Source organism: Dreissena polymorpha, chromosome 6 (assembly GCF_020536995.1).
Source record: "Dreissena polymorpha isolate Duluth1 chromosome 6, UMN_Dpol_1.0, whole genome shotgun sequence".
Classification (NCBI taxonomy): domain Eukaryota; kingdom Metazoa; phylum Mollusca; class Bivalvia; order Myida; family Dreissenidae; genus Dreissena; species Dreissena polymorpha.
In genome coordinates this window covers 22,150,522-22,178,045 of record NC_068360.1, presented here as the reverse complement: position 1 = coordinate 22,178,045, position 27,524 = coordinate 22,150,522, and the positions used below count along the sequence as shown (strand labels likewise).

At 37.2% G+C, this 27,524-nt stretch overlaps 2 protein-coding genes across 2 annotated transcripts; one reads left to right on the top strand and one right to left on the bottom strand.

Moving 5' to 3' along the window:
- Positions 1 to 237: 237 nt before the first annotated feature.
- Positions 238 to 21,175, bottom strand: LOC127835261 (E3 ubiquitin-protein ligase TRIM33-like). Its single transcript, XM_052361598.1, has 16 exons — positions 21,078 to 21,175; positions 20,102 to 20,260; positions 17,515 to 17,742; positions 16,896 to 17,065; positions 15,236 to 15,435; positions 12,235 to 12,326; positions 11,669 to 11,874; positions 10,092 to 10,290; positions 7,137 to 7,331; positions 6,122 to 6,236; positions 5,740 to 5,805; positions 4,572 to 4,640; positions 3,700 to 3,759; positions 2,376 to 2,474; positions 1,706 to 2,018; positions 238 to 800 (listed from the first exon to the last, which is right to left on the bottom strand). Exons 2-16 carry the CDS (start codon positions 20,141 to 20,143, stop codon positions 482 to 484), a joined length of 2,373 nt encoding a protein of 790 aa, XP_052217558.1. The 5' UTR covers positions 20,144 to 20,260; positions 21,078 to 21,175; the 3' UTR covers positions 238 to 481.
- A 2,309-nt stretch (positions 21,176 to 23,484) lies between these two features.
- Positions 23,485 to 27,514, top strand: LOC127835262 (flavin reductase (NADPH)-like). The gene is made up of 4 exons (XM_052361599.1): positions 23,485 to 24,162; positions 25,161 to 25,368; positions 25,964 to 26,128; positions 26,912 to 27,514. The coding sequence occupies exons 1-4, from the start codon at positions 24,028 to 24,030 to the stop codon at positions 27,058 to 27,060; spliced, it is 657 nt and encodes a 218-aa protein (XP_052217559.1). The 5' UTR covers positions 23,485 to 24,027; the 3' UTR covers positions 27,061 to 27,514.
- Positions 27,515 to 27,524: the final 10 nt, after the last annotated feature.

Sequence of the window (27,524 nt, the reverse complement as noted above, 5' to 3'; positions counted from 1 at the left end):
AAAACTGTTAAGTCCTTATGATAAGCATCAATTAAAAGCAAACAAGCAGGCAATAAAACAATGTGTGTGTAAAAACGTGTCGATTAAAAAAACGCACTTTTATATATAAAAATGCTGTTATTACCAAACTTTTGATTATAAATATAAATGTTTAAGGTGCGAATATACGGCAGTTAACATTTGAAGTTATATATCTTTACTTTGTACCAAAAGCAGTGATCCTTTTTAATTAAAAAAACCAGATGCATTTATTTAGTTTTATTAATTCTTACACGATCTATTCTGTTTGAATTTGAATATTTGTCTTGTGATTAGGTGTACAAGTAGTCCGCGCTTTAAACTAAATAATTATAAACACCACTGCATCGTAACTCATCGGCGCTACATCGTTACACATTGGGACTACATCGTTACAAATCGGCACTACATCGTTACACATCGTTACACATCGAACGGCATCGTAACAAATCGTACGACATCGTTACACATCGGACGGTATATCGGGCACAGCCTGTACGTCTTTGCCGGTTTTCAGGGCCAAAGATACGCTAACATACTCCGTGCTGTATGCCCCGAACACGGGCCAGAGTGGTTTTGAGGTGTCAATGTTCTTGAAGCGGTAGAACAGTCGCCGGTTCTTGGCATCCACGATGAACCATTGTTTCTGCTTGATGTCCACTAGAAAGCCAATGGTGGTCCGCAATGTTGTGCCGGGTGGGGAGTTCTCGGTCAAAGGAAGATGGTACAGGCGAACGCCGTTATGGAACGTCATGATGCAAACCGTGCGACAGAGTGGGCATCTACAGACAACAAAATTATTTATATATTTGGACCTTAATATGTGAAAAGGTTGTTTAATGAATGTGCATAAAGTATCGTCCCATGTTAGCGTGTGTAGTCCGCACAGGCTAATCAGGGACACTGTCCGCTATTCTGATATTTCCCGTTTTAAGAAAGTCTCTTAGAAAAAATCCAGTTAAGGCGGAAAGTGTCGTCCCAGATTAGCCTGTACGGACTGCAAAGGCTAATATGGGACGACAGTTTACGCACATGCATTAAACTCCCTTTTCACAGAGCACGGTCTGTAGATATATTACTAGGCATTTCAATTTGAACTTGAATTTCAGTTTTGTTTAAAAGCAGGACAAATAAACCTAATTGCCACAATAACTAAATCAAATATACACAGTATGAACATATACCGAATATGAACACATACACACATTCATGAAATAAAGAACTGTTAGTAAACAATATATTTCTATATCTGGAAAATGATAGATAACAGATTACCTTCTCATGAGTAAACAAATTGATTGCAACTGTATTCAAAATGTAAACAGACAATACACTTTAATTTAACCCATTTATGACTAGTGGAATCTCCCATCCTTCTTAATTGGATCAAGTTATTTCCAAAATTAGCGATGTCTAGTATATTTATTTCTATATTTAGAATATTTCTTACAGAAATTTCTTTAAGCAAACAGTGGAGACCCTGATGAGACGCCGCATTATTATGGGTCTATGCTGTTTGCGAGGGCCTTTTTTTCTAGACGCTAGGCATAAGTGGGTTAATATAATTCATACAAAAAAAAACTAAAAACCCTCATCTATGCATGCATAGCTTACGTTAAAATTTTGTTCAATTAATTTATAACTGACGCAGACTTATTGCCATGAAGGAAATTGTAACTAAAAATACCTTCGGGCGCAAACGGTATATGCGTACGGTGACCCATCCACGGTGTAATTCTTGTCAATCTCCGACTTGCGAGCAATGGCGACCTCGAAGATGAGATCATTGCGCAGCTGCCGCTTGATAAAAAAGTACACAACCACCTCGAAGTAGAACCGGCCCGATTGGCTGAAGGCTCGAGTGCCGATGGCTCCCCGGTAGTTCTTCAGGGCCGTCCCGAGATTGGCCGTTCTGCCTCGGACGTTTTTGAGCGTCCGGCTGTCAGCGGTCACCATGTTCTGCGGGTGGCAACTGGCGGCGTCTAACATGAAATCTGGACCTGGGAGCAAACATGTCCATATATATGTCATTTATATAATCTATTTTCCCTGGCCAATGCATAACAAAAGAGGGCAAATGTTTAAACCTATGGTGTGTTTGTTTAAGTATGTTGTGTTTTTTAACAAACGTTTTGATTCCAGTTGTAATTAAATGTGTTCTGTTCTTATATAGTCCTGTATATGAGTTACATGAGTTATAAAATATTAACTTATCTACAGTAAAATATCTTAAGTAAATCCAGTGATGTTTTAAGAATACTAGTACTATACTTTCGCTATCACTAATTTTTACGTATAATATCAATGTATAAACGTGTATGAGTCTACGTTTCGAGAGGAAACATGGTGTTTCTTACAAATAATATCTCCGAACACTCTATAGGAGCGGGTCCTGTTCTTTTCAGCAGCTTTCCCTTCACCTGTACCGTCATCATCGTCATCATCGTACTTCAGGCCTTCATATAAAAACAACAGCAGTTTTGTTTTAATTCCAGGATGACAATATTGGTTAAAACAAATATCAATAAAATAGTTTAATGTATAAAATAAGTTTGGAAAGACCCTACTAGCGTACTAAATCTTCGTTTCCCATCCATTTATTAGGTAAGTAACATGATATTTCTTGTGATTATGGTACTATTTTGGAGATAAATTATGCACAAAAACAAAACTCATGCGAGACCATTTTCAATGATCATACGTTAGATTGGCGGTCTGTTAGTGTGAACTATATATCTATTTAACGATGAAATGATTGGATGTTCTTTAAATACTCCTAGTTCTTACATTTCTATTAAGAATGAAAAAAAATGTCCACACGATATCGAAAAAGTAATTAGCATTTACGAAACTATAATACAAGTAAATGATATAGATTTATATATTTGATAATTTGAATATTAATAATTAATTAACTTAATACGTAGGGTTTCCACATTTGTAATAATTATTAAATGTCCTTTCAACTTTACATGGGTAATTACGTGAGAAAACTTTTTTCAAGCGTTAATTATTTTTATTTTCTTCTGTTTAGTAAACTGTCTATGATAACATCAAGAATTTCACGTTTAAATTCCATAAGTGTCGCTTTAAGGCTCTATTGTGCGAGTAACTAATAGACTCGTAAATTACACTGAGAAGATTCTGCTGTACGATTGATAACTGAAACAGATAGCTACTGTACGAACCTTTCCTTTGTAATTGCTAGTTGAAGAATATATTGAGATTGATCAAATGAAGGGAGAATGACTCGCCTTAAAATGTAGTTTTCTGTTTTAACTTCTGAACTTTTACTACAACAAAAGTTCGTTTGCTATCAAGATTTTACCACAGACTTTATCGGGAATATAAGTCTTACATAGAATGTGTTATGCTAAACATTTGGAATGAGAAAGCCTATAATACTGAAAATAGATTTCAGTATAAAAATCCTTAGAAAACATGTAATATATACAACTGCCATGGAGAGTTTTTAATTATATGCCAGAGAACAACGCATGGGGATGATTTACACCGAAAAGTCGAGTATATATAAAGAGAAGACATAAAACGGACATAAATCAAATACGATGCTAATAAAACACGCATACACACGCACTTTCGATAGATTATATCTTTCAGTTACAGATATCAGAATAAAGAAGCAAGAAGCACAAGTAAAGAAGAAAACAGACGTGTTACCAGGCAACATGAATTCGTCCTTTTTTGTCTCAGCTTCGTGAATCTTCAATGGTTTAAAACCTTCGACAAAAAAAGAGCATGTGTAGATGAAAGAAAAGCACTATAGTGCTCAGGAACCACAATGGACTTTATTTAAATGAAGTGGTAAATGTTATCCATGATCAATGTTAATAGCGTACATAGATTCGGTTATCCTCGGAGAATTAACACTTTACGCAGTGATCAGATAATTTTAATCAGATTTACAGAATTAAACTTTTTGATCAGTAAAAAGATAAAAACTGCCTCGAAACATTTTCATAGCTTTATATAATAAACATTTAAATTTTGAACAACTGTTTCGAGGCCATCAGGCATTTTAAATGCGCACCGATATGCCAGTTACAATATTATCAAGTAAAGGCACATGGATATAGACGATGACAATATGTTGCAAATATTTAAAACATTCCATGTGAAAACGTTTGCTTAAGTACTGAACAATGAGATAAACATGGTAGTGCAAGTGTATTGTGCAATTTTAGGAAGCAACAGAGTGGACTGAACATGTGTAACATCCACCAGTATGTATGAACAAAATAAGAATTAAAATAGCGCGTGTTAATAAAAAAGCTATGTATAACAGATGTGCATCTATAAAGTTTGTCTATGAATACCTATGTTGTTTAATGAAATTTCCTATGTTCTTTTATAACGTGACGCCTGTACTTTTTATAAACATAATTATGTGGCATGATTCAAATAAAAAATCCAGGCACTGCTTGCCGCAAGGCATGGTTCACACCTATACCAAGGAAAAATATATGTTCTATGTCTACTGAAACTAGAAGTATCGAGCTACCCTAGGGCCACAGACACGCCTACGCTGTTACCATTCTGTTCATTAGATGTCGATCCAATATCGCTTGCAGAGGGGGTCTGTTTCTTTGTTTTCCCAACACCTTGTCATATGAAACGGAATAATACATAAATGGCGAGGATCTGGTGATAACCGTTGACAACTGAATTATTCAGCGCCATTGCCTTGAAGTGATCTGTGTTAACATATAGACACAAATAGTATTTAAGCTTAACATTGAGACCGACCAATACCACACACATTAGATCGTAAATGGCTTTGGTCCCAAATTTATGACAGCAAGACACATTCTCTCAAAAATAGTTGGTTCTGTTTTGAGAATAAGTGGATTAATTCACTCATTTTTATTGGTATTATTATTTTGAAGTGGGTGGCTTTGTACAATGCATTGTAGGTTCTGAAACATATAATATTTTATTTAAATATGTACATTTGTTTAAAATAATTATTTCGGACTATGTAAAGCAAAAACTAAGCCTATGCTAATCTTGTTTAAACAGAATGTACAATATTCAAGAAATCGGGACCAGTTGCTTTTGCATTCGATGTTAGTAAGAAACAAACATTAATGCAGTCAAATATCATTAATTGTATAGTTTGAATTCGTTTGATAATAACTTCATATGTTAATGTATAATACTTGTTTTGCTTAATATCGCATAAACACGCATATTGTTAAACCAGAATGAATATGAATCAAATATGTGACCGTTCGAGCGCAAATCACACATTGATTGTGCATCTGGATTCCAAAATGAGTCGTGTTCTGAGAAAACTAGGCATAATGCATGTTCGTAAAGTGTCGTCTCAGATCAGCATGTGCAGTCAGCACAGGCTAATCAGGGACGACACTCTCCACTTTTATGTATTTTTTCGTTTAAATGAAGTCTCTTCTCAGCAAAAATCCAATATATGCGGAAAGTGTCGTCCCTGATTAGCCTGTGCGGACTTCACAGGCTAATCTGGGACGACACTTTACGCACATGCATTATGCCCAGTTTTCTCAGAACGCGACTCAAATATAAGTTTATGGTATATGCGTTGAGATAACATATAGCCGAGAGCCAAACGAGGTATTAGATAGAAATCAATATTAACTGACAGACCAGTATCCATAAAAATGTCACAAAAATGCAACGAATTACCTGTAAGTGCACAAATAACAAGTGCACAAGACGTACCAGAATCCACCTTGGCCTTGACCTTGCTCAAAGGACCCTCTTTTTCGGCTGTCGGCTCATAGTCCCCTGAAAAAAACAAGCAGCACAAACGTACACGTTAAAAAATAAAACTCGTCTTGTCGTATAAAAACATTACTTGGTATAAATGAAATAAAACGACTTTTAATAAATTGATTGTTTTTGTTTCCCTCTGTAAACGCTCAATGATCTGTGTCTGATATTATGTATCACTAGTACGAGACGTAGCATATTGTATGTAAAATGCCAAACACGATTTTATAACCAAACTACTTAAAACGAACATTTGATTTAACAATACTGCACATGTAAATATATGTGACCAATCAGATCATTTAAAATTGGGATTATAAAAACAACTTACTCAAAACATCTGCTTCCAGGTCGGTCTGTCGTCTGACTTTAAACATGACTCCGGGGTCAATGACTGGCAGCCCCAAGATAAACACGCTTGCGCGATGATCACCGAGTTTTGTGCCCTATAAAACAAGGTTTTCATTTCGAATACATACAAAATGTGCTTGGCTTTATGAATATATTCCATATGCTTTAACAAAGTATTTAGAAAAGATTGCATTTAATAACACAGGGTCAGACCAGAATAGTGTCAAGTCGAATGTTTAAACATGTACTAAACAAACATGTATGTGTTCAAATGAATAATTCACTTTAAAACGAGATTAAATATCCATTAATAACCATTTGTTAGATTATTAGAAACAATATATGAACACCAAACTAGCAATTACGCTAAAAAATATGACGATTAACGTCAGTGCACAATTTTCAACTTCAGTTTTTTATGCGGACCATGCCCTCATATGAAAAAATCCTATATTGTAATGTAACTTTTAAGATATTAATTCTGGGCTTAACATTAAGTTCAAAGTACTTTTAACTGGTGTCAACTTAACACTCAATTCTTTGCATCGTTCGTTCCAATAAGGTGACGTCAGTTTAAATATTGTTTTTGTTTTGTTTTGTGTGTTTTCCGATACTGTTTAGCAAGTTGGTAAATTGCCTTAAATACCCAATTTTCTGATATCTCCAGAGCTCGTATTCACTAAGCTATTCGCAGATTTGAGAGTGAAGACAATGCTCAGATCCAAGAACTCTTGAGACTTTGAATATGTATAGGCTACCAAATGGTGACTATGTAAGTGAAAAATATCCTAAATTAAGAAATATGTAAAAAGAAGTTGTTATGGCAAAGTTGCATTCAATATATATGGAATAACTTGATATTTTAGGGTTACAAATATTCTTTATTCTTAGTCTTAAGTCGGTGAATAGTTCGGTGAATTCGGGCCCGGATAATGCATCGGATATCTTAAATATACTTACTACCCAAAATATAATTTAAGTGTAAAGCTATCCACCTGAAAAAGAACTTTGTATGCGCCCTCCGACTCGGTGAGATCAACAACGTTGGCCCGCTGCTTCTTGCCCAAGGGGCCGGTGACCTCGACCTTAATGTCAACCCCGGGTTCCGCCAGGGGGCGTCTCTCGTAGTCGTGAAGAGTGATCATCATGGCTGTCTCCTCCCGTCCAAGTCCGATGTCGTACGTCTGTATCTAATGTTAAACAAAGGGCGTTTTGAAATTACTTTTTATTATGTCATAATTTTTACATTTCTGAAGAAGCGTTTAATTAATTTGCGTTTGTAAATTGAGTGTACAAAAATTACGTTGCTATAATTTTAAGGTTATATTAAATATACCGAATGTTAAATATTGGGTTTACGCTTCACGTCTACGCATGAAAACAATAATTTATAAAAAGCGTTATTCGTTAGTATAACAGACTGGTGTACATGCATAATAAGACTTGCTTGTCTACAATTTCTTTTGGATTAAAGGGGCCTTTTCACAGATTTTGGCATTTTTTTTTTAACTTATTCATTAAATGCTTTATATTGATAAATGTAAACATTGGATCGTAAAAGCTCCAGTAAAAATCAAGAAAAAAATTAAAAATATGAAAGGAACATTGACCGGAGCAGGTTTCGAATCAGTGACCCCTGGAGTCCTGCCATAGTCCTGAAGTAAAAACGCTTTAGCCTACTGAGCTATTCCGCCGAGTACACATTATTGAGGTATTTTATACCTTATATAAGCAATCTTCGTAGTTTCACAAAAATTAACGACAAAAACAGAACTCTCCAAATTATTCAATCGTTTCGCGTTGCAACGCTTTATAATTTTTAGGTTTAAAAATTGTCAAAAAATGCATATAATGGCTATATTAGAGCATGGTTAATGTTCAGTATTACTGTTTCCTCACAAATATCATAACTAAAACGAAAACTTACGAATCTAAAACAACTTTTTTCAATTTTGTCAATTTACCAAAGTGTGAAAAGATCCCTTTAAGACTTAATCAGCAATTTGATATGTTTGGCGAAAAATTCAGAAGTCTTGAAAAAAAGCTATGTACCTTTGCATAAATAAAATATGATATTCAATAGAATGGTCCGTGCTCTGTGAAAAGAGGATTAAATGCATGTGCGGAAAATGTCATCCCAGATTAGCCTGTGCAGTCCCCAAAGGCTAATCATGGACGACACTTTCCGCCTTAACTAAATTTTTGATAAGAAGAGACTTTCTTTAAACAGAAAATATCATAAAAGCGGAAAGTTTCGTCCCTAATAAGCCTGTGCGGACTTCTCAGGCTAATATGGGACGACACTTTACACACATGTTGTAAACCCCATTTTCACAGCACACGGCCAAATAGAACGTCGAGCTGTACGTAATGCGGGGTTTGAATATATCACATATTACTAGCACAGACATCTAACATGACGCTGACAGTAATAATGACTTATTCGCATTTCTCTAATCGAATATTGACGATTATCCAAGCTTTGTAGTAATACAATAAATACTGGTAATTCAAAATTTGATGATAGATGATGTCAATATATCCGCTAGAAAATGTTACACAGGCGTGAAAAATGATTGAATTTTATCTGATGAGGTTATAATGAAACAAACATTAGACTGTCATTTAAACGTGATATAAATCTCGACTGGGAGTTCTTTTAGTACAATGTGCACATTTAATATTTATATGATTTCAGGTTTCCAAAAACAATGTTCGAAACTAATCACATTATATCATAATTATATCCCCAGATAAATATGCCACAGTTTAATATTTGTATATGTAAAGTATATCTATAAAGAAAATCAAAACCGTCGAAATGTTCAATTTTCCTCGTAGGTTCGATGCTTTCATAATAAGTGCGTTCCAATGGATTTATGATGATTCAATATTTAGAAGTAATGTAAATATATGTTTATTTCATTTTTAACCCATTTATGTCTAGTGGACTCTCCCATCATTCTAAATTTGATCAATTTATTTCCAAAATTAGGGATGACTTATATTGATTTCTATATTTAGAATATTTCTTACATAAATTCATTTAAGCAAACAGCGCAGAGCCTGGTGAGACGCCGCATCATGCAGCGTCTCATCTGGGTCTACGCTGTTTGCGATGGCCTTTTTCTAGACGCTAGGCATAAATTGGTTAAGTAACATTCAGTATAAAAACCTTTTCCATAAGTATCCACTATAGCAAACATTGCCAATATGATCGGATGACCTCTATGTAAACGAAACGTGTCGAACACAATTCAAATTCTTTATTGCGACATTTACTACAAAGACTTTCAAAATCTTAAAATCATTTATGTATCGCTTGAGACGTGTTTGTATTGAATCAATCTTAACTGAGCATTTCAGTGCAAAATCAAAATGCAAATGTGTTGAGTGTTGGTAATAAACAACACAGTAATGCATATTACACTTATTTAATATAAATGACAACATGAAAGTCGGACGGACGGATAGACTGACCGACAAATCAAACATAACAGACAGAACGACTCTTCCAGACTAAAACATAGTGCAGTATATGGCAGACTATATAACATATACATCGATACAACTTATGCCTTCATTAACTTACTAATAATATACTTCTTTTCAGCTACTGTTATTTTTTATTTATCTGTATTTTTGCTCACTCATACCTATTATGCATAGACTGTGTGTACTATGCCTAGTTTCAATGGGCCGTTACCTTCTGGATTTGTTGTAAATAAAATCTAAAAACTAAAATCTAACATTTACAATCTAAAAATCTAAAAATCTAAAAATCTAAAAATCTAAAAATCTAAAAATCTAAAAATCTAAAAATCTAAAAATCTAAAAATCTAAAAATCTGAAAATCTAAAAATCTAAAAATCTAAAAATCAAAAAATCAAAAAATCCAAAAATCTAAAAATCTAAAAATTTAAAAATCTGAAAATCTTAAATCTAAGCACCTTAGTGTTCGGAATGAAAGCAGTGGTGGACCACACTTCGCCCATCTTGTTGGAGAATTTCTGGAAGGCGTCGATCATCTTGTGGCTGTGGAACTTGATGTCCGCCTTGTTGTGCGGCCTCTGATCCACCTCCAGCTCCTTCAGCTCCCCCAGGCGGCCGAACAGCGCGTCCTTCACCTGTAGGAACTCCGTGGCGTCGCTGTCACATAATTATTATGTATGAGTGTAATATTTATTAGATGAAGCAACCACGCTTAATCCTGATTGAAGTTCGCTTCATTATTATGTATTTATGTATAGTAATATTGTTATCATGAATGTCCTAAAATGTGTCCACATGGGTCATTGGCCTTCTGGTAATGGTGTATATTAGAATAACACATACGTTTTAATGAATGCATAACTGAAAGGCGAGTTGTCTACGGTATTAATTCTGTTTAATTTAGTTTAAACCTTTATATTATAGCTCGATTGCATCGAAAGCCTAAGGCTTATTGAAACGCTATCGAGTCCGTTTCCTGGATAGAACCATTGCAAATTGAAATATTTTTTTTCAATTTTGTCAATTTATCCAAACGTGAAAAGGTCTCTTTAATTAAGAAGGGACTTAAATCTTGTAAACTTTTTCGTATTAAACCTATCTTTGCTAAAACTTGCACAAAATCATTTAATCTAAACAAACTGTAATGTAACACACCCGTTTAAGCCTCTATTCCAGCTTTCATAAACACATTACACATCTGTCCCTATATAAAACCCAATAGTTTCGTTCATACAGAACTCACATATAAACAATATGTAACCCATAAATTCCTTCTAACCCAATACATTAGACGAGATACTTATGAAAAAATGATACAATAATAAATCTATGCTTGGCTGTCAATCTTTCCGAACCTACATTCACATATTTTAACGACTACTAAAGTTAGAAACAGCCGTGGCGTAGAGGATATGTTGTCCGTCTAGCGACCGGCAGGTTAATGGTTCGACCGTGACTATGGAAGCGCATTTTAGATCTTCTCAAAGACAGCAAGTACTACATCTATCCAAGAAACGTAGACAGCCTTGTATAATCACAGCGCGTCGATGCTCCAGAGGAGCCATGCACTTAACCCATTTATGCCTAGCGTCTAGAAAAAAGGCCTTGGCAAACAGCGTAGACTAAGATGAGACGCTGCATGATGCGGCGTCTCATCAGGGACTGCGCTGTTTGTTTTTAAGGAATTTTTGTAAGAAAATAGTCTAAATATAGAAATAAATATAATAGACATCCCTAATTTTGGAAATAAATTGATCTTATTTAGAAGGATGGAGAGTCCACTAGGCATATAGGGTTAATGGGCAGAAGAAAGCAGACTTACCTGTACCCCAAAACATTCGAGGAGAATTTCGCCGCGTGGTCTAGACTGTTCTTCTCGCTGATCAGACCTACCTGTACCCGAAAACATTCGAGGAGAATTTCGCCGCGTGGTCTAGACTGTTCTTCCCGCTGATCAGACCTACCTGTACCCCAAAACATTCGAGGAGAATTTCGCCGCGTGGTCTAGACTGTTCTTCTCGCTGATAAGACCTACCTGTACCCCAAAACATTCGAGGAGAATTTCGCCGCGTGGTCTAGACTGTTCTTCTCGCTGATAAGCTTGTCTAGCTGACTCTCCATGCCCTTCTTCTTGGCCTTGGACGTGGCTGCCAGCTTCTCTTTCAGTTCGTTCTTGCGCTTCTCCAACTGCTTCTGGCAGGCTAGGAATGCTTGGTCGATATCCTCGTCTGTAGAACTTTCCTGTGTATTTATAAGTTGACGTTTATTAGCGCCCTTGTCGGCTCAAGTACTTTTTAAAAGTACCCCGTATACTCCGGGGACGTTTTAGTATATTTGCCGCACGCCGGGTTCTTTGAAGTATACTTAACAGTTCCCTGGGTACTTTTTAGTAGTACCCGAGCCTACAATGGCCAATCGTTGTTGTCTCCACTGAACGTTGTTGGCTCAGACACTTCTTAAAAGTACCCAGTAAAAGTATTGTTAAGTATTCAGCAATTATATATAAAATGATGATAATAATTTATAAAATTTTGAAACAGTCAATAACATCTTGAATCTTGATACATTAATGTTGAATATTTATTCAGTAAATCTTCGTACCTTGATATATAAATTTTGTATTTCATCCTCAATGCTCTGAATGGCCTCATCGGCGAGTGTTTTCTTGTGTGTTACGTCAATCATAAGGCTCTCTGAAACACGTTCATGTCCAGATATGTGCCGCGTTCTGTGAAAACTGGGCTTAATGCGTATGCGAAAAGTGTCGCCCTGAATTAGCCTGTGCAGTCCGCACATGCTAATCAGGAATTACTCCTTTCTCTTTAAGTGGATTTTCGTTCGAAAGCGGCTGTTAATAAAAGTAAAAATTCGATTTAAGCGGAAAATGTCGTCCCTGATTAGCCTGTGCGAACTGCACAGGCTAATATGGGACGAAACTTTACCCACATGCATTAAACCTCGTTTTTCCAGAGCGAAGTTGATATGTTTAAACTGTAAACCACTGTCTTATCATTCAATTGGTTCTCTCAGTTTAACGTCCAGCCAGATAAGTATTAATAAGTCGTAACTTTACACAAAATGTACACGAAGATATTCGACAACAGTATTAAACACGGAAGAACATTGCTTATGAGCCACGGGACATGTAGTTCGTGCGTAACAAAATCATGCAACGTTTGCTGAAATATTATCTTTGAAGCGTCTGAAGCTGTATTTCCCCAGTACGCAGGATAAAAGTGCAATCTATTGAACTTACATTTGAAGAGGCATTTATACCGATTGTTCGTCTTAACTGACAATTTTGTTTTGTAAAAATGTTACTTTGAAAACTAAATGGAACAATACATTAATAGACAAGAAAGAAGTGGGGTCATTGTAACAGTCAAATTACAAAATGTGTTTAAAATTTGACATAACACCCACTTTTCAGTTCTCACCAACACAACGAATGCCTAACAGTTAACGGTAACTTGATATTTATAAATTACGGATATTGATACATGGTTCAATTTATGCAAAGCGTTGGAATATCCTTTCTTTGATCATTAATATGTAGATATGCTAAAATTTAAAAGCAGAACACACTATTTATAAGGAAGGGTTTGATTCCAATAAAATGGATTTACTTAATGTTTTTCTGTGATTATAAGGAAAATAACGGTGATTAAAATTCACTTTTAGTTTCATCTATTCAAACAGTGACGAATAACAGTGAACATTATCGATGCTCTTTACTGCTTTAATTGGGTATGCTGTCATTTTTTGACGCAAGGACATTATTTTTTCAGCGGAATTGTCTAGTTTTATAATTTAAATAACGGAGAAAAATAGCAAAACAGTTCAACTCGTGCAAACTAGTATTTATCTTAGTATTTATCTTATCACCCGTGAATAAAATAGAGGATATTTGTTGGATTCGGTGGATAATCGATTTTAATTCACGAGTGATGATAGAAAAAATATATTTTATATGATCACGAGTGAATTAAAATCGATATTCCACCGAATGCAACAAATTTTTTTTTTTTTTTTTTTTTTTTTCACCGTTTATATATAGAGAATAGCTCTACTAGGTCGGTGCCGAATAAAGCAAAGTTTATTTTGCGAGGCTTAGAAAATCTGAACCACGAGCCTTGGCGAGTGGTTCAGATTTTCGTGCCGAGCAAGATAAACTTTGCTTTATTCGGCACCGACCTTGTAATCGATTTATCCCATCAATTTTCTTAGTCGTAAATTATTTCTTTAAACATAGAATAGGAAAATCGAACTAGACGAAAAATCCCAAAGATATTTTAAGCAAACATTGTTTCATTATTCTAATCGTGTCGAGCCTAATACATTACAAAAAGATCAGTAACCAACCTGTTTTTCGTTTATCATACCTCTACGTCCCCGATTTTTAAGAAATAATGAAAAAAAGACACTAAACAACTGCATCTTTAGCGTGAAACAACATGCATTGTGTCGTATGACGTATCAATAATGACGTCACGAGTACGCGCACTTAATATTTGTAAATAATGTTTATTTGCTTTTTGAGTTGCATTATGTGTAAAAACTATATTACATCTTGGTATCAAATTGTTTGTTTTGTTGAATCTGATTCGATTTTACTAAAACTGATTACTTTATAGTTGATTCCGAGTAATATGAACATTCTTCGCCGCGCGTGACAGCTATATTTCAGCACTGCTGAAATAAAGGTAAATTTATTTCACAGTGGTTTATTTCGACCATGCACGTCTGATGATGGGATAAATATTGTTAAAGAGTTTAACTAAAGAATTTCGCTGGGATAATGACGTCATTTCGTCAAAAAAAACGTCATTTCACAGTAAACAGTGAAATTATCGATAATTTCACAGTGAAATTTGAAATTTGAAACAGTGAAATTATCATTTTTAATTCACTGATATTTCTCTATAAACCACCGGAAAGCATAAAATAAAAAGCGATAATCTACCGACACCAACCAATATCCTCATTTCATTTTCAACCGTTGCGGAGATCCGTCTAAAAAGAACACTAAAATGTATACTTCTCACATACCGACCACATGCTTGTTTTTCAGATACACGTCATTGATGTTGATGAATTCATGTGCGGAAAGTGTCGTCCAAGATTAGCAGTCCGCACAGGCAAATCAGAGACGATACTTTCCCTCTGAACTGGATTTTCATTTCGAATAGACTTAGTATAAGCAAAAAAATTCCATAAAAGCGGAAAGTCGCCGACTCACCGACCACGCGAAATATGTGTTCAAAATTATATTTATAGTTCTCCAGTTCAGACCACGCGCTTCTTCTACAGTTATGTTTATAGATCTTACATACCTACTCCGCGCTTGTTCTATAGTTCTATCTTTAGGCCTCACATACCGATCACGCGCTTGTTCTATAGTTCTATTTATAGATCTTACATACCGACTTCGCACTTGTTCTACGGGTATGTTTATAGTTCTTACAAACCGACCACGCGCTTGTTCTAAAGATCTATTCCTAGTTCTCACAAGCGATCACGCGCTTGTTCTATAGTTCCATATATACTTATCACATATTGAGTACGCCCTTGATTTATAGTTCTATGTATAGTTCTCACATACCAACCACGCGCTTGTTTTCCAAATACACGTCATTGATGTTGCGGATGTCGTGACCGTCCGCCTTGTTGTGTTCGTTGACGGCACAGAGGGAGCAGATGGGCAGGTCGCAGTTCTTAGAGTAGCAGTAGAAGCTGAAGTGCTGGTCCTCGTGGTCGGGCACGGGGCACGTGCGCTTGTGATGGAACTCGTCCAGGGTCAGTCTAGAGGAAGACGATGCCGCGTTCTGAGAAAACGGGGCTTAATGCATGTGCGTAAAGTGACATCTCAGATTAGCTTGTGCAGTCCGCACAGGATAATCAGGAACGACACTTTCCGCCTAAATTGGATTTTTTTCTAAGGAGAGACTTCATTTAAACGAAACATGTCATAAAAGCGGAAAGTGTCGTCCCTGATTAGCCTGTGCGGACTGCACAGGCTAATCTGGGATGACACTTTACGCATAAGCATTATGCACAGCTCTCTCAGAACGCGACTCAAATGTGTTTAGATCAAAATATTCTAAATATTGCCTTACATATTTCCATGTAATAGCGACAACTTTAAGCAAAGCTAAATGTAACATGGTTCACATATTACCCCCATAACCATACATTTTCTTAAGGGTAATTGTAAACTGAATGGATTTAAGCAATACAAAAGATGTGTCATTCGCATCAACGCTCTGATAAAACCGGGGTTCATGTATATACGTTAAGTGTCGTCGTAAAGTAGCCTGTGCAGTTCGCACATGCTTATCAGGCACGACTTTTTTTCGCTTTAATTGAAAATCTAGTCTAGGCGGAAAGTTTCCAGTCTGATTAGCATGTGCAATCTGGGTCGACACTTTTACGCACATGCATTAAGCCCTGTTTTCATAGAGCGTACATGCTTAAAGTAATGCAAACAAAATAACAACATGAAGATATGACGTGTGCACTTTATGTTGAACTGGTACAGATTCAGTCTTTTGTACGACTCATTTTGTAAAAAATGTTAACTTGCTTTCATTTAAATAAAAAACTTCATCTGTATCACACCCAAGAAATCAATTTATCAATATTACGCCCGTCTAAAATTATAATGCAACCGCTGGTTTCAGCGAAACCACGGTTTGACTTTCGGGGGAAAAAAGAACGCATCCATTTCCTTCGCGTTATAACGGAAAGTAGCAGGAACGGCATTAATGCATGTGCGTGAAGTATCGTCCCAAATAAGCCTGTGCATTTCGCACAGGCAAATCAGGGATGACACTTTCCGCCTTAACTAGATTTGCGCACTTTTTACATGAATGTGCGTAAAGTGTCGTCCCAGATTACCCTGTGCCGTCCGCAGCCTGTGCAGGGTACTCAAGGACAACACTTTCCGCATAAACTGGATTTTTGCTAAGAATATGAGTCGCATACTGAGAAAACTGGGCATAATGCACGTGCGTAAAGTGTCGTCCCAGATTAGCCTGTGCAGTCCACACAGGCTAATAAGGGACGACACTTTCCGCTTTTATGACATTTTTCGTTGGAATGAAGTCTCTTCTTAGCAAAAATCCAATTTAGGCGGAAAGTGTCGTCCCTGATTAGCCTGTGCGGGCTGCACAGGCTCATTTGGGACGACACTTTACGCACATGCATTAAGCCCAATTTTCTCAGAACGCGACTCATATGTTCACGTCTACACTACGCCCCACCTCCTGAGCGAATCAACGTTGAGCACGTTGTGCGCCTTTGTGACCTTGGTGCGCTTATGGGCCTCCGTGCAGACCCCGCACAAGAACTCGTCACATTCTTTACAGCGGTGCGTCGCCCGGTTGCGCGGGTCGCAGCTGTCGCAGCCGATCTCCGAAGTGCGGTTGCGGACCTGGAAAGCGTTTTATAAGTAAGCATCGGTCTTGGAAAAAATTGCTAGTGCGTCACGTGTCGTCCCAAATTTATATCGGCAGTCTTTCATTAACATAAAATAAAGTGTAGGAGGAAAGTGTCGTCCCTGATTAGACTGTTCGGAATGCACAGGCTCATATGGGATGACACTTTACCCACATGCATTAAGCCTATTTTTAACAGAACGAGGCTCAGGTGTATACAATATTTATATCAAATATGTCAAGGACATGAATATGCCCGTGCGTACTTGTAGCGATATAGTAAATGTTCGATATGTATAGGCCGGTATTGGCACTTCCTGTAAAATAAACAGTCCGAGGGCGTCAGTTGCGATAAAATTAAAATAAGCTGAAACAGTAAATCTATAGAACATAATACTACAATAAAAACGACACAATCAAAATATTATCCATCAATCTACCAGACCTTGAAAAACTTCACAAGGTGCTGCCGCGCATGATCGACCGGAAGTACTTGCAGGTCGTTGTTGGGGACCTCGTGCACCTCGCTACAAACGGGACACTGGATCATCTCGGCGCGCACACGTGACTGGAGGCACGCGTGACACGTACTGTGCAGGCAGTGGAGGATGTGGGGATTCCGCTCACGTGTGTCATAATAGTTCTTGCAGACCGGACACTTGAGATTGTCCTCCTGAATGTACAATATAAAAGTCATGTATACTTGTAAGCTTATTCACATAAAATTTCAGATTCAAACGCCTGTCGCAATTTCATATATACGCATGCATAATTTATATCGGTTATCGCTTGATTTAAGGCGCAACTTTATGACGCATACCAACTAACTAACGCACAACATTTAATTTGGCCGTGCTCTATAAAAAGGTGGTTTACTGCATGTGCGTAAAGTATCATCCCGGATTAGCCTGTGCAGTCCGCACAGGCTAATCAGGGACGACACTTTCCGTCTCTACATTTGTGCTAAGAAAATACTTTTTTTTAAACGAAAAATACCATTAAAGCGGAAAGTGTCCTCTGTGATTAGCCTGTGCGGACTGCACAGGCTATTCTGGGACGACACTTTAGGCACATGCAATAAACCCCCTTTTCGCATAGCACGGCCCAATTTAATATTCGCACATGAAAGTGGTTGTTTCTACTCTGAGGTGTTATTTACTTTTACCCTAGACCATGGCAATGTTAAGAAACAAATTATACTTTCTCGTTTTTACGAAACAAGTATTTGAATTGAATGCCTACATTTTGTATCGTTCTACATATATGAAATCCTCTTAAAGCATCAGTTTTGAATGGGAATTAAACGCGATATCATACAATACATAAAATATTTACACCAAGGCGGCGATGGCGTTTATTATCTACGAATAGGTGCTAATTTGTACAGTTGTTTCGACGCACAACTTGCTTTAAATATTTTGTTTAACGCACATTTGCAAAATGTATGACGAAAATGCGTGCGCGGACTCCTTAAAGCGCTCACAATGACATTGATGAAAACGGATGGCTAACAGATCGCCTTAACGGCGTTGAATCCGGCTAGAATGTTGCTAATAATTATGTTCAATCGCCTCGGTTTCATTACATTTGTTCAAACGTTATGCTGATTGGAAATGAAGTTTAGCGCTTCATCTTAACGCCCACGTACAGACTGAAAACGGCAAACAAGTATTAAATATTCACGCTATCGGTCAGTGAGTCTTTTTTAACACTCCAGATAAAACGTAGTAACCCAAATTTGGCATCTTTCCGTTAAAACAATCGAAGCTTTAATACTTAATTATGAGTATTTGACGAGACAAATTATGCATCAAAATTTTCACAAGATTTCACCTTATTTATAGTAATTAATCACGACTACAGCTGTAATAGTACGTAAATGTCAGTGATTGAAATGAAAGCGTGGTAGAAGTAGAAGTAAAAGTAGTAGTAGAAGTAGCAGCAATAGTAGTAGTAGTAGATTAGAGGTAGAAGAAGTAGTAGTAGTAGTAGTAGTATTAGTAGTAGTAATAGTAGTAGTAGTAGTAGTAGTAGTAGTAGTAGTAGTAGTAGTAGTAGTAGTAGTAGTAGTAGTAGTAGTAGTAGTAGTAGTAGTAGTAGTAGTAGTAGTAGTAGTAGTAGTAGTAGTAGTAGTAGTAGTAGTAGTAGTATCAGTAGTAGTAGCAGTAGTAGTAGAAGTAGTAGTAGTAGTAGTAGTAGTAGTAGTAATAGTAGAAGTAGCAGAAGTAGTAGTAGTAGTAGTTTCAGTAGTAGTAGTAGTAGTAGTAGTAGTAGTAGTAGTAGTAGTAGTAGTAGTAGTAGTTGTTGTAGTAGAAGAAGTAATAGTAGTAGTAGTAAGTAGTAGTAGTAGTAGTAGTAGTAGTAGTAGTAGTAGTAGTAGTAGTAGTAGTAGTAGTAGTAGCAGTAGAAGAAGTAGTAGTAGTAGTAGTAGTAATAGTAGTAGTAGTAGTAGTAGTAGTAGTAGTAGTAGTAGTAGTAGTAGTAGTAGTAGTAGTAGTAGTAGTAGTAGTAGTAGTAGTAGTAGTAGTAGTAGTAGTAGTAGTAGAAGAAGTAATATTAGTAGAAGTAGCAGTAGTAGTAGTAGTAGTAGTAGTAGTAGTAGTAGTAGTAGTAGTAGTAGTAGTAGTAGTAGTAGTAGTAGTAGTAGTAGTAGTAGTAGTAGTAGTAGTAGTAGTAGTAGTAGTAGTAGTAGTAGTAGTTGTGGTAGTAGTAGTAGTAGTAGTAGTAGTAGTAGTAGTAGTAGTAGTAGTAGTAGTAGCAATAGTAGTAGTAGTAGTAGTAGTAGTAGTAGTAGTAGTGGTAGCAGTGGTAGTGGCAGCAGAAGTAGTGGTAGTAGTAGTAGTAGTTGCAGTAGTAGTAGTAGTAGTAGTAGCAGTAGTAGTGTAGTAGTAGTAGTAGTAGCAGCAGCAGCAGCAGCAGCAGCAGTAGTAGTAGTAGTAGTAGTAGTAGTAGTAGTAGTAGTAGTAGTAGTTAAATTGGAAATCGGATGTTGAAAAAGGTCAATCTGATAGTAAAGCCGAAAATCAAGTGACCTGTAAAGCATCGTCTGCGTTAAAAACTTTTCCCTTCTCCATTTCCTCTTCTTGAAGATGATCTATAGATGGCAGTGGTTTTCTCGAAAGGTGAAACTCGTGCCGTAGTACGTTAGAGCGCGTGAGACGCGCGCGTTGACCTCGATCTGTTAAACTTCTCTGAAAGAGGACATTTAGACATACTGGGTAAATTTTCGGTTAAACATGGTTTATTGGCTAAAAACCAACGATCTACACTGAAATCAAAGAAAAACCTTTGATAAATCATGAACTTAAAGCGACAAACTACGCAACCAAAAAAATAGCTAAATATTTTGCATATTTGAATAAAGTAACAGCACAGCGACTTATAAACTTCTATATCATTTCTACATTATATATATATGTTATACACTGTCAACATCGTCATTAATATTGTGCAGTTAATTATTTGAGCCGCGCTCTGCGAAAACAGGGCTTCATGAATGAGCGAAATACGACGTCCCAGATAAGCCTGCGCAGCCCACCCAAGCTGGTCAGGGACGTCACTTTCCGCTTTTATGAAATGTTTCATTTCAAGGAAGTCTTGTCTAAACGAATATCCAGTCTAGAGCAAAGTGACGTCCCTGATAATCCTGTGCGGACTGCTAAGCCTAATCTGGGACGACAATTTTCTAGCATTCATCTGAGTCGCGTTCTGAGAAAGCAAGGCATAATGCTTGTTCGTAAAGTATCGTCCCAGTTTAGCCTGTGCAGTCCGCACAGGCTAATCAGGGACGACACTTTCCGCTGTAATGACATTTTTCGTTTAAATGAAGTCTCTTCTTAGCAAAAATCCAATTTAGGCGGAAAGTGTCGCCCCTGATTAGCCTGTGCGGACTGCACATGCTAATCTGGGACGACACTTTACGCACATGCATTATGCCCATTTTTCTAATTTGTTGTGCCAGAACGCGTCATATTTTTTCAGCTTAAGCGTTCTGCTTTTAGTGCAAACCTGTAATGGAACTTTGCCTTGCAGCGCCCGCTCTGCAAATGTATCCTTGGTCGGCCCGGTATCAGAGGTGAAGCTCCAGGCTCTATGAAGCTTTTTCCGGGAGTCTTGGATCTCCGGAAACGACTGAGGATTCTTGCTGAACTTAAGCGGTTTCGGTTTCTCTAATCTGCTCTCTAAATCCTCCTGTATGAGATACTTCTTGTAAAACGTCGCAGTATCGTCGAGATTGAAGTTCCACGTTTCGATGCCCGGAAGCACTCGAAACTTCTCGACGGCCTTCGTGAGCGTTCCGAACCGCCCGGCGTTTTTCTCCTGTAGTTTGTTAACTTGGCCGGTCTGGTGATTAAACGTATAAAATTCACCAGTCCGCCATATTCGCAGCAGTTGTAGTTCGGGTTTCGGTGGGAAATCAGTGGTTGATGAAAGCGTTAGACTTTCAGTGCGCCTGTCGTCAAATTTAAGGGAGTTTCGGGCTATATCTTTTGACTTTGCTGTGGCAACGAGATCAAATTGTCCGTCTTTTATGTCCTTGAGTATTTCGGGCGCTTCCGTTAAATCTATGGGGGCTACATGCACCAAATCGTGGCGCTGATTTGTGAGCAGACGATAAACGCCGTCACGATGGACCTCTGGGATATTTGGTTGTCCCTCGTTGTTGTAGATTAGGTTAAGAGTATGGATTGCCGAGTCATCAGGGAATGCGATTTGGATTGTCCTGTCTGTAACCACGCATCTACTGCCTAGTTCACCGGAAATACCGGAAATTCGTATAAAGCTTCTACCGAATAGGCCATGTCCTTTGTTTTTTCGCTTTTTCTCGATTTCAATGTCTGAAAAATAACGACATCATTTAACCCTTATGATGAGGTTTATTAAACATGTATTTGACTAAATCTCATCGATTCGATTTGCTCTTGAACATAACAAACGACTCAAAAGTCAACATAATGTATTTCTTATTACTCCACGTTAAGCAAAGCAATTGAGATCATTTATAACAAGAATATATCGTGAAACTTTGAATGTAAAAAAAATCTTAAAAAAATAAATAGTTTAAGTAGAATGATTGTTTTAATTTCTATTGTAACCGTTACTTCATTTCAAAACATGTTTAAAATGAACTTACGTTCACACGTAATACAAACTTCATGTGATATTAAACATACCAATCTGCAGGTTAGATTTCCGTTTGGTGAAGGCTCGAACTTTCGGTAGCGGAACTAGAGGCTGTGAATCAACCTCCACGGAAGACATAAAGCGTCCAGCGTAATTTCCATAGAAACCAAAATGCGTTTACCCTCGCGCATGCGTGGATCTTTTAATGAAGGATGTATTAGTATATTCCAACGATTGTGTACCTTCCCTGACACATTGTGTGTTGTTTTTTTCTATATTTCAATCAAGATTCCAAAGTTTTAATCTTAGTAAAGATATATCTTGGTTAAGGCATGTGTTATATTAAAAAGATTCGATTACGGTAATGTTTTCATTAACAATGCAAACCGATCTCTGTGACGAGAAAAGAATCAGTACAACTCATACGTACACTAACCACAAATTTGATCTTTGAAAGGTGATTTGATGTATGAAAGAGAATTCCGCATAGGAATAATACAGATTTTGGTAAAACAATGCAAGCGTTAAACAATAGACTTGTCTTTGGTTCGTAGCGCTTTGGCATTATATTTCAAACTCGGTATGTCACTTTTAAGTGTAAAGTCTGTCGTCAGTCATAATCCAGTAAATGAAACGTATTTAACGTTTGGTCTAAAAAAAAATTCTTTATGTTTTTTATGATTGCAATTTTACAGATAATTATCTGAAAGTCAAGAGTTTTGTTCATATTTTTAAATATGACCATTTTAAATACAATACATTCCAAAAATGTATACGATGTGCTTAAACAAACGAATTCACATTTGTGACTTAGGAAAATGTTAACATTACTAGTTAATTACTTGATAAGCAACATTAAGAATTTGTAAAAAAGACTGCTTGTATGACGCTTTTCCTTAATACTTTGAATATACGTGTATGTACTAATATTGGGTTAATAACTTTTCGCTTTTCCTGTGTGACTTGACATATTAATTGAAATCACCCCGGTATTCGACCAGCACGTTGCACAACATGAAACAATGAATATGTCCATCTGAATCAAAACAAAAAGAAAATAATTAGTTTACTTGAACATTACTTTTTTGCTGAATAGTGCTTGTGGGGAAACATATTAGCAAAATGAACATTAGTCAACGAAAATTTTGGTAAAATTTCCAAATCAATAAAATATATTTATAACAATTGACACGAAAAACAAGTTTGTATAGGGAGACAAATCCAATGAGTTTAGCGGCATGATAAAACAGTGGTTACTTCGCTTGAATATCATCTCGTTTGTGACCTTTGGGCGACCTTAACGTTGCTCACACGATGAATGGACACGTGAAAGAAATCGATTTGTTATTAAATTTATCTGGAAGGAGCGGACTGTGATCTTTGCACACTTATATAATATTAGGATAGTCCAGCGCTGTTCTGTTTGATAAAGTCGTGTTCAACGTGGCGAATTTTAAAATAGTTACTGCTTGGTTTAAACTACGAAAGTGTTGTGACGAGAAATTCAATACTACTTGTGTGTTGTGTAAATGAAATAACTAGACGGTATGTAGTGTGTACTATCAGGTAGTGTTCGGGTTTAAAATAAGGCTTCATCAAGCTGTAAATGTCATCGTCAAACGGTATGTAAACACTGGGCTCGAAACATTGTACACAACGTATACAGTGCGGTAGAAATAAATTACGCGAAAAAAGCACGTCTTCAAGTTTGTTTTGCATACGTAGATCGGGCATCAACACCGTAATACGTAAGCAGGATATATACAGTTATCTGCACTTTATTTAAAAGTGCATTGCGTTTTAGGAACACAGTTCAATTCAAGGGACACTGACAATGAAGATCGCGTTATTAGGTGCCACAGGACCCTCGGGTCTACAGGTAGTGAAAGAGGCTCTAGCACGGGGCCACACCGTCACCGCGCTGGTTCGAAACCCCGAGAAGTTGACTGAGAAACATGAAAAACTTAAAGTAAGTGGTGTTAGGTGTTGGGCGCGTGACCAAGTCACTGAAACACTATCAATATGTCATAAAACAACATTTGTCATCATTTCGACAGAAAAAAAACACGCGCCCAACACCTGTGGTTTTAGACTCAACTCATACGAATCGCAAACTTACCAATTTGCCCAGTACGTATACAGTATGTTATCTGTAACGAACCCCTGGCAAAATAAGATTTGTGCAACTTATATTACATATAAAATACCTTAGTACGAAATAAGTACGACAGTAAGTGTGAACATTTTAACAAACGGGTTTTCTCAGTCCTATTTAAGGATACACAGCACGTGCTTTATAGTGGCCCTTTTATGGGTAATACAATATAAAAATGAAAATAGTGCTCCGTTAAATAAGACCAACTGTATATAGATATATGACAAGCATACATAAATTTTTAAATATTAAAAAAAAATGCTAAATAATATTCCAAAGCCTTCACCAATATAATTATTTATGGTAAATTTGATCTCTTATTACCTAAACTGTAACTAAGATTCACTAAGATTTCGGAGTTGCTTGCTTAATACTTATTCTGGCCTTGGTAAGCTTGTGCGAAATGTCACCCCGGTCTCCCTTTACGTATGTTTTGTGTTTATGTTTACTTCGCTTTGCATTTGATGGACCATACCCCAGGTAGTGGTCATTACGTCGTTATCTGATGCCAGTATTATGCTTGTCCTTATACTTATATGGATGTATATTACACTAGATGTGGTGACGACAATTATTTACGTCGCCAACTTTTGACGGTCTGGGCGCGAGCCAGTGCACTGGTGTTTCCATGAGCTTCTTTGATACGTCACTGATTAAGTGCATTGCTATATACCAAAGTTTATGGCTGTCAATATCCTCGTCGCCGACGTTCTGACGCCACACTTTGACGGTCAAAGCCAGTGCACTGGTGAGTTCATCCGAGCGTCTTTAATACGTGATAATATTTCTTATGTACGTTGTTACTCCTCCAGGTGGTGAAAGCGAACATCTACAACGCTGACGACATGGCGCCACACTTTGAGGGTCAGGACGCGGTTCTCTCATGTCTCGGAACCACTCCGAGCTGGTTTAGCTTATGGACGATCACATTCTACACTGATACCGCCAAACCCATCGTAGAGGCCTTGCGCAAGGCCAATGTCACGCGACTGGTGTTCATGACGTCATGGTACACGAAATGTGCGTAGTTATTTTATACTGAGTGACTGTAAAGTTGTATCCGTTTGTTTATTTTGCATGAGAAGCCAATGGCTTATTGAAACGATCTCGAGTCAACCAGGACTTGGTGTATTTTGGGGGGGAGGGGTATAAAGAACACAATCACAGTGGGGATCGAACCCATTACCTCCCGGTAGATAGACGGGCAATAGATCCAATACGCCACGGATACTGTATTGATTAGGCCTATACGCGTTTATGGTGATGTTAGATTAACTCAAGTCCACTCTACAACGAGTTGTGTACTACGGGTCTTATAATTGTTTTGGGATAAAATGGAGGTCATTGAGCTCGAATTCCATCCCTGCCACATAACTAGCGTGGTGAGTGATAAAGAAAAAGTTAATACCGAATTCTCCCCAAAACTTTTATAGAGGTAGGGGCAGTTACTAGTATTTATGATATTTATAAGTAGTTCAAATAAACCGCTTATATTGGCCGTGATATGAAAGATATACAGTAAACATCGACTGTTAACAACATAAAATCTAAATATACACACACACACACAACGATGATAATCACGCATGTTAAGCACACCGATTGTTCATAACAGACGACAGAAGCGACCCATTCATCATCAACTGGGTACTGAAGCCGCTGTTCCTGGGTCCGACCCTTCACAACATGGGTCAGATGGAGGACTATTTTGACCAGGAGTGCGCCGACATCGCGTACACGTCCGTTCGGCCGCCCCAACTGGTCGACACTGACACGTCAGGTATTCATAGAGGCAATAAGAGCCAATCTGTTGACTGTAGTGTAATATCATTGATATATTATCATTTTCTCGAGGAGTTGTCATAAAACATATTTACACGAGTAGCGTAATCACGTATGAATAGAAATGTGTAGTATGACGGCAAATAAACGCAGATAAACGGATAATACTATGGGCCAAAATGACTTGCTTTTGGATGATACTTATAAACATGTCTGAGATTTGATGGAGCTTCATTATCTTTCGTGTTTTATGGCGTCAAAATATATAGCTAAATTTATATGCATTTCTGTTTCATTTTAATAATGCTTCAAATGATTTATTTAAATTAAAACAATTCAGTAACTATTTGTTGCGTTATATATGTAGCGATATTTTACGTACAAAGACGTTCCTCTAAGGCGAAAATAAGCACTGTCAACAAAAGCTGCAACGCTTCGTAACTAAAACAATGTTATGAATTTAAGCTACTAATTATGACCTTTGTGTCTTATTATATGAGCCGCGTTCTAGTAAAACTGGCCTTAATGCAAAAGCGTAAAGTAACATCCCAGATTAGCATGTACAGTACGCACTGGCTAATCAGAGCAAATACTTGCCGCTTTTTTTGGAATGTTTCGTTTTAAGGAAGTCTCTTCTTAGCCAATACCCAGTCTAGGCGGAAAGTGTCGTTCCTGATTAGCCTCTGCAACTCCAAAGGCTAATCTGGGACGACACTTTACGCATATGCAGTTTGCTTAAGTTTTTTTAGAACAAGACTTACGTTAATAAACTTAATTCCAGGAAAACCTGTGCTTGCCGAGGTGGCTCAGAGCATTCGATCACCAGGGAAACGGTTCGTGTGTTGTCGACGAGATGTCGCGAGATTCATGTTGGACGCTGCGGAAAAGCGCGAGTATATCCGAAAATGTGTCGCCATAGCATCCGGGTGAGGTGGAAGAATCTAGTCTTCACCTTTAAAAATTTAAAGTGTAAAACCGAGAATTTGCTCTCTTCAGAGGATATATGGTTGCGCTATGAAATAGCAGAGAACCCAAATGATCAATGATTATATTATAATATTATTCTATGGACTGGGTTTCGTGAACCTTGTAAAATTGAGAATGTGCTTGACATACAGTCGAACTTCATTTAATATGTATTTTACATAAATATATTTAAAAGTGTACACGCATTTGTGTTTTGCCTCTGTCGCAAAATAAGTCAGTTATAATCGCCATGTGTGCGTTGACATGTTTGTACTAGAAATAATCACGCATTATTCAAAACGATTTCACTGAATGTAGTTTGACTGTTGTTAATGTACTCAAAGTTGTCTCTGTTAATTTTTAAACCTAAATATCATTTATTTACACCAATAATAAAATGGACAACGGTCGAATGATATTGAACTCCT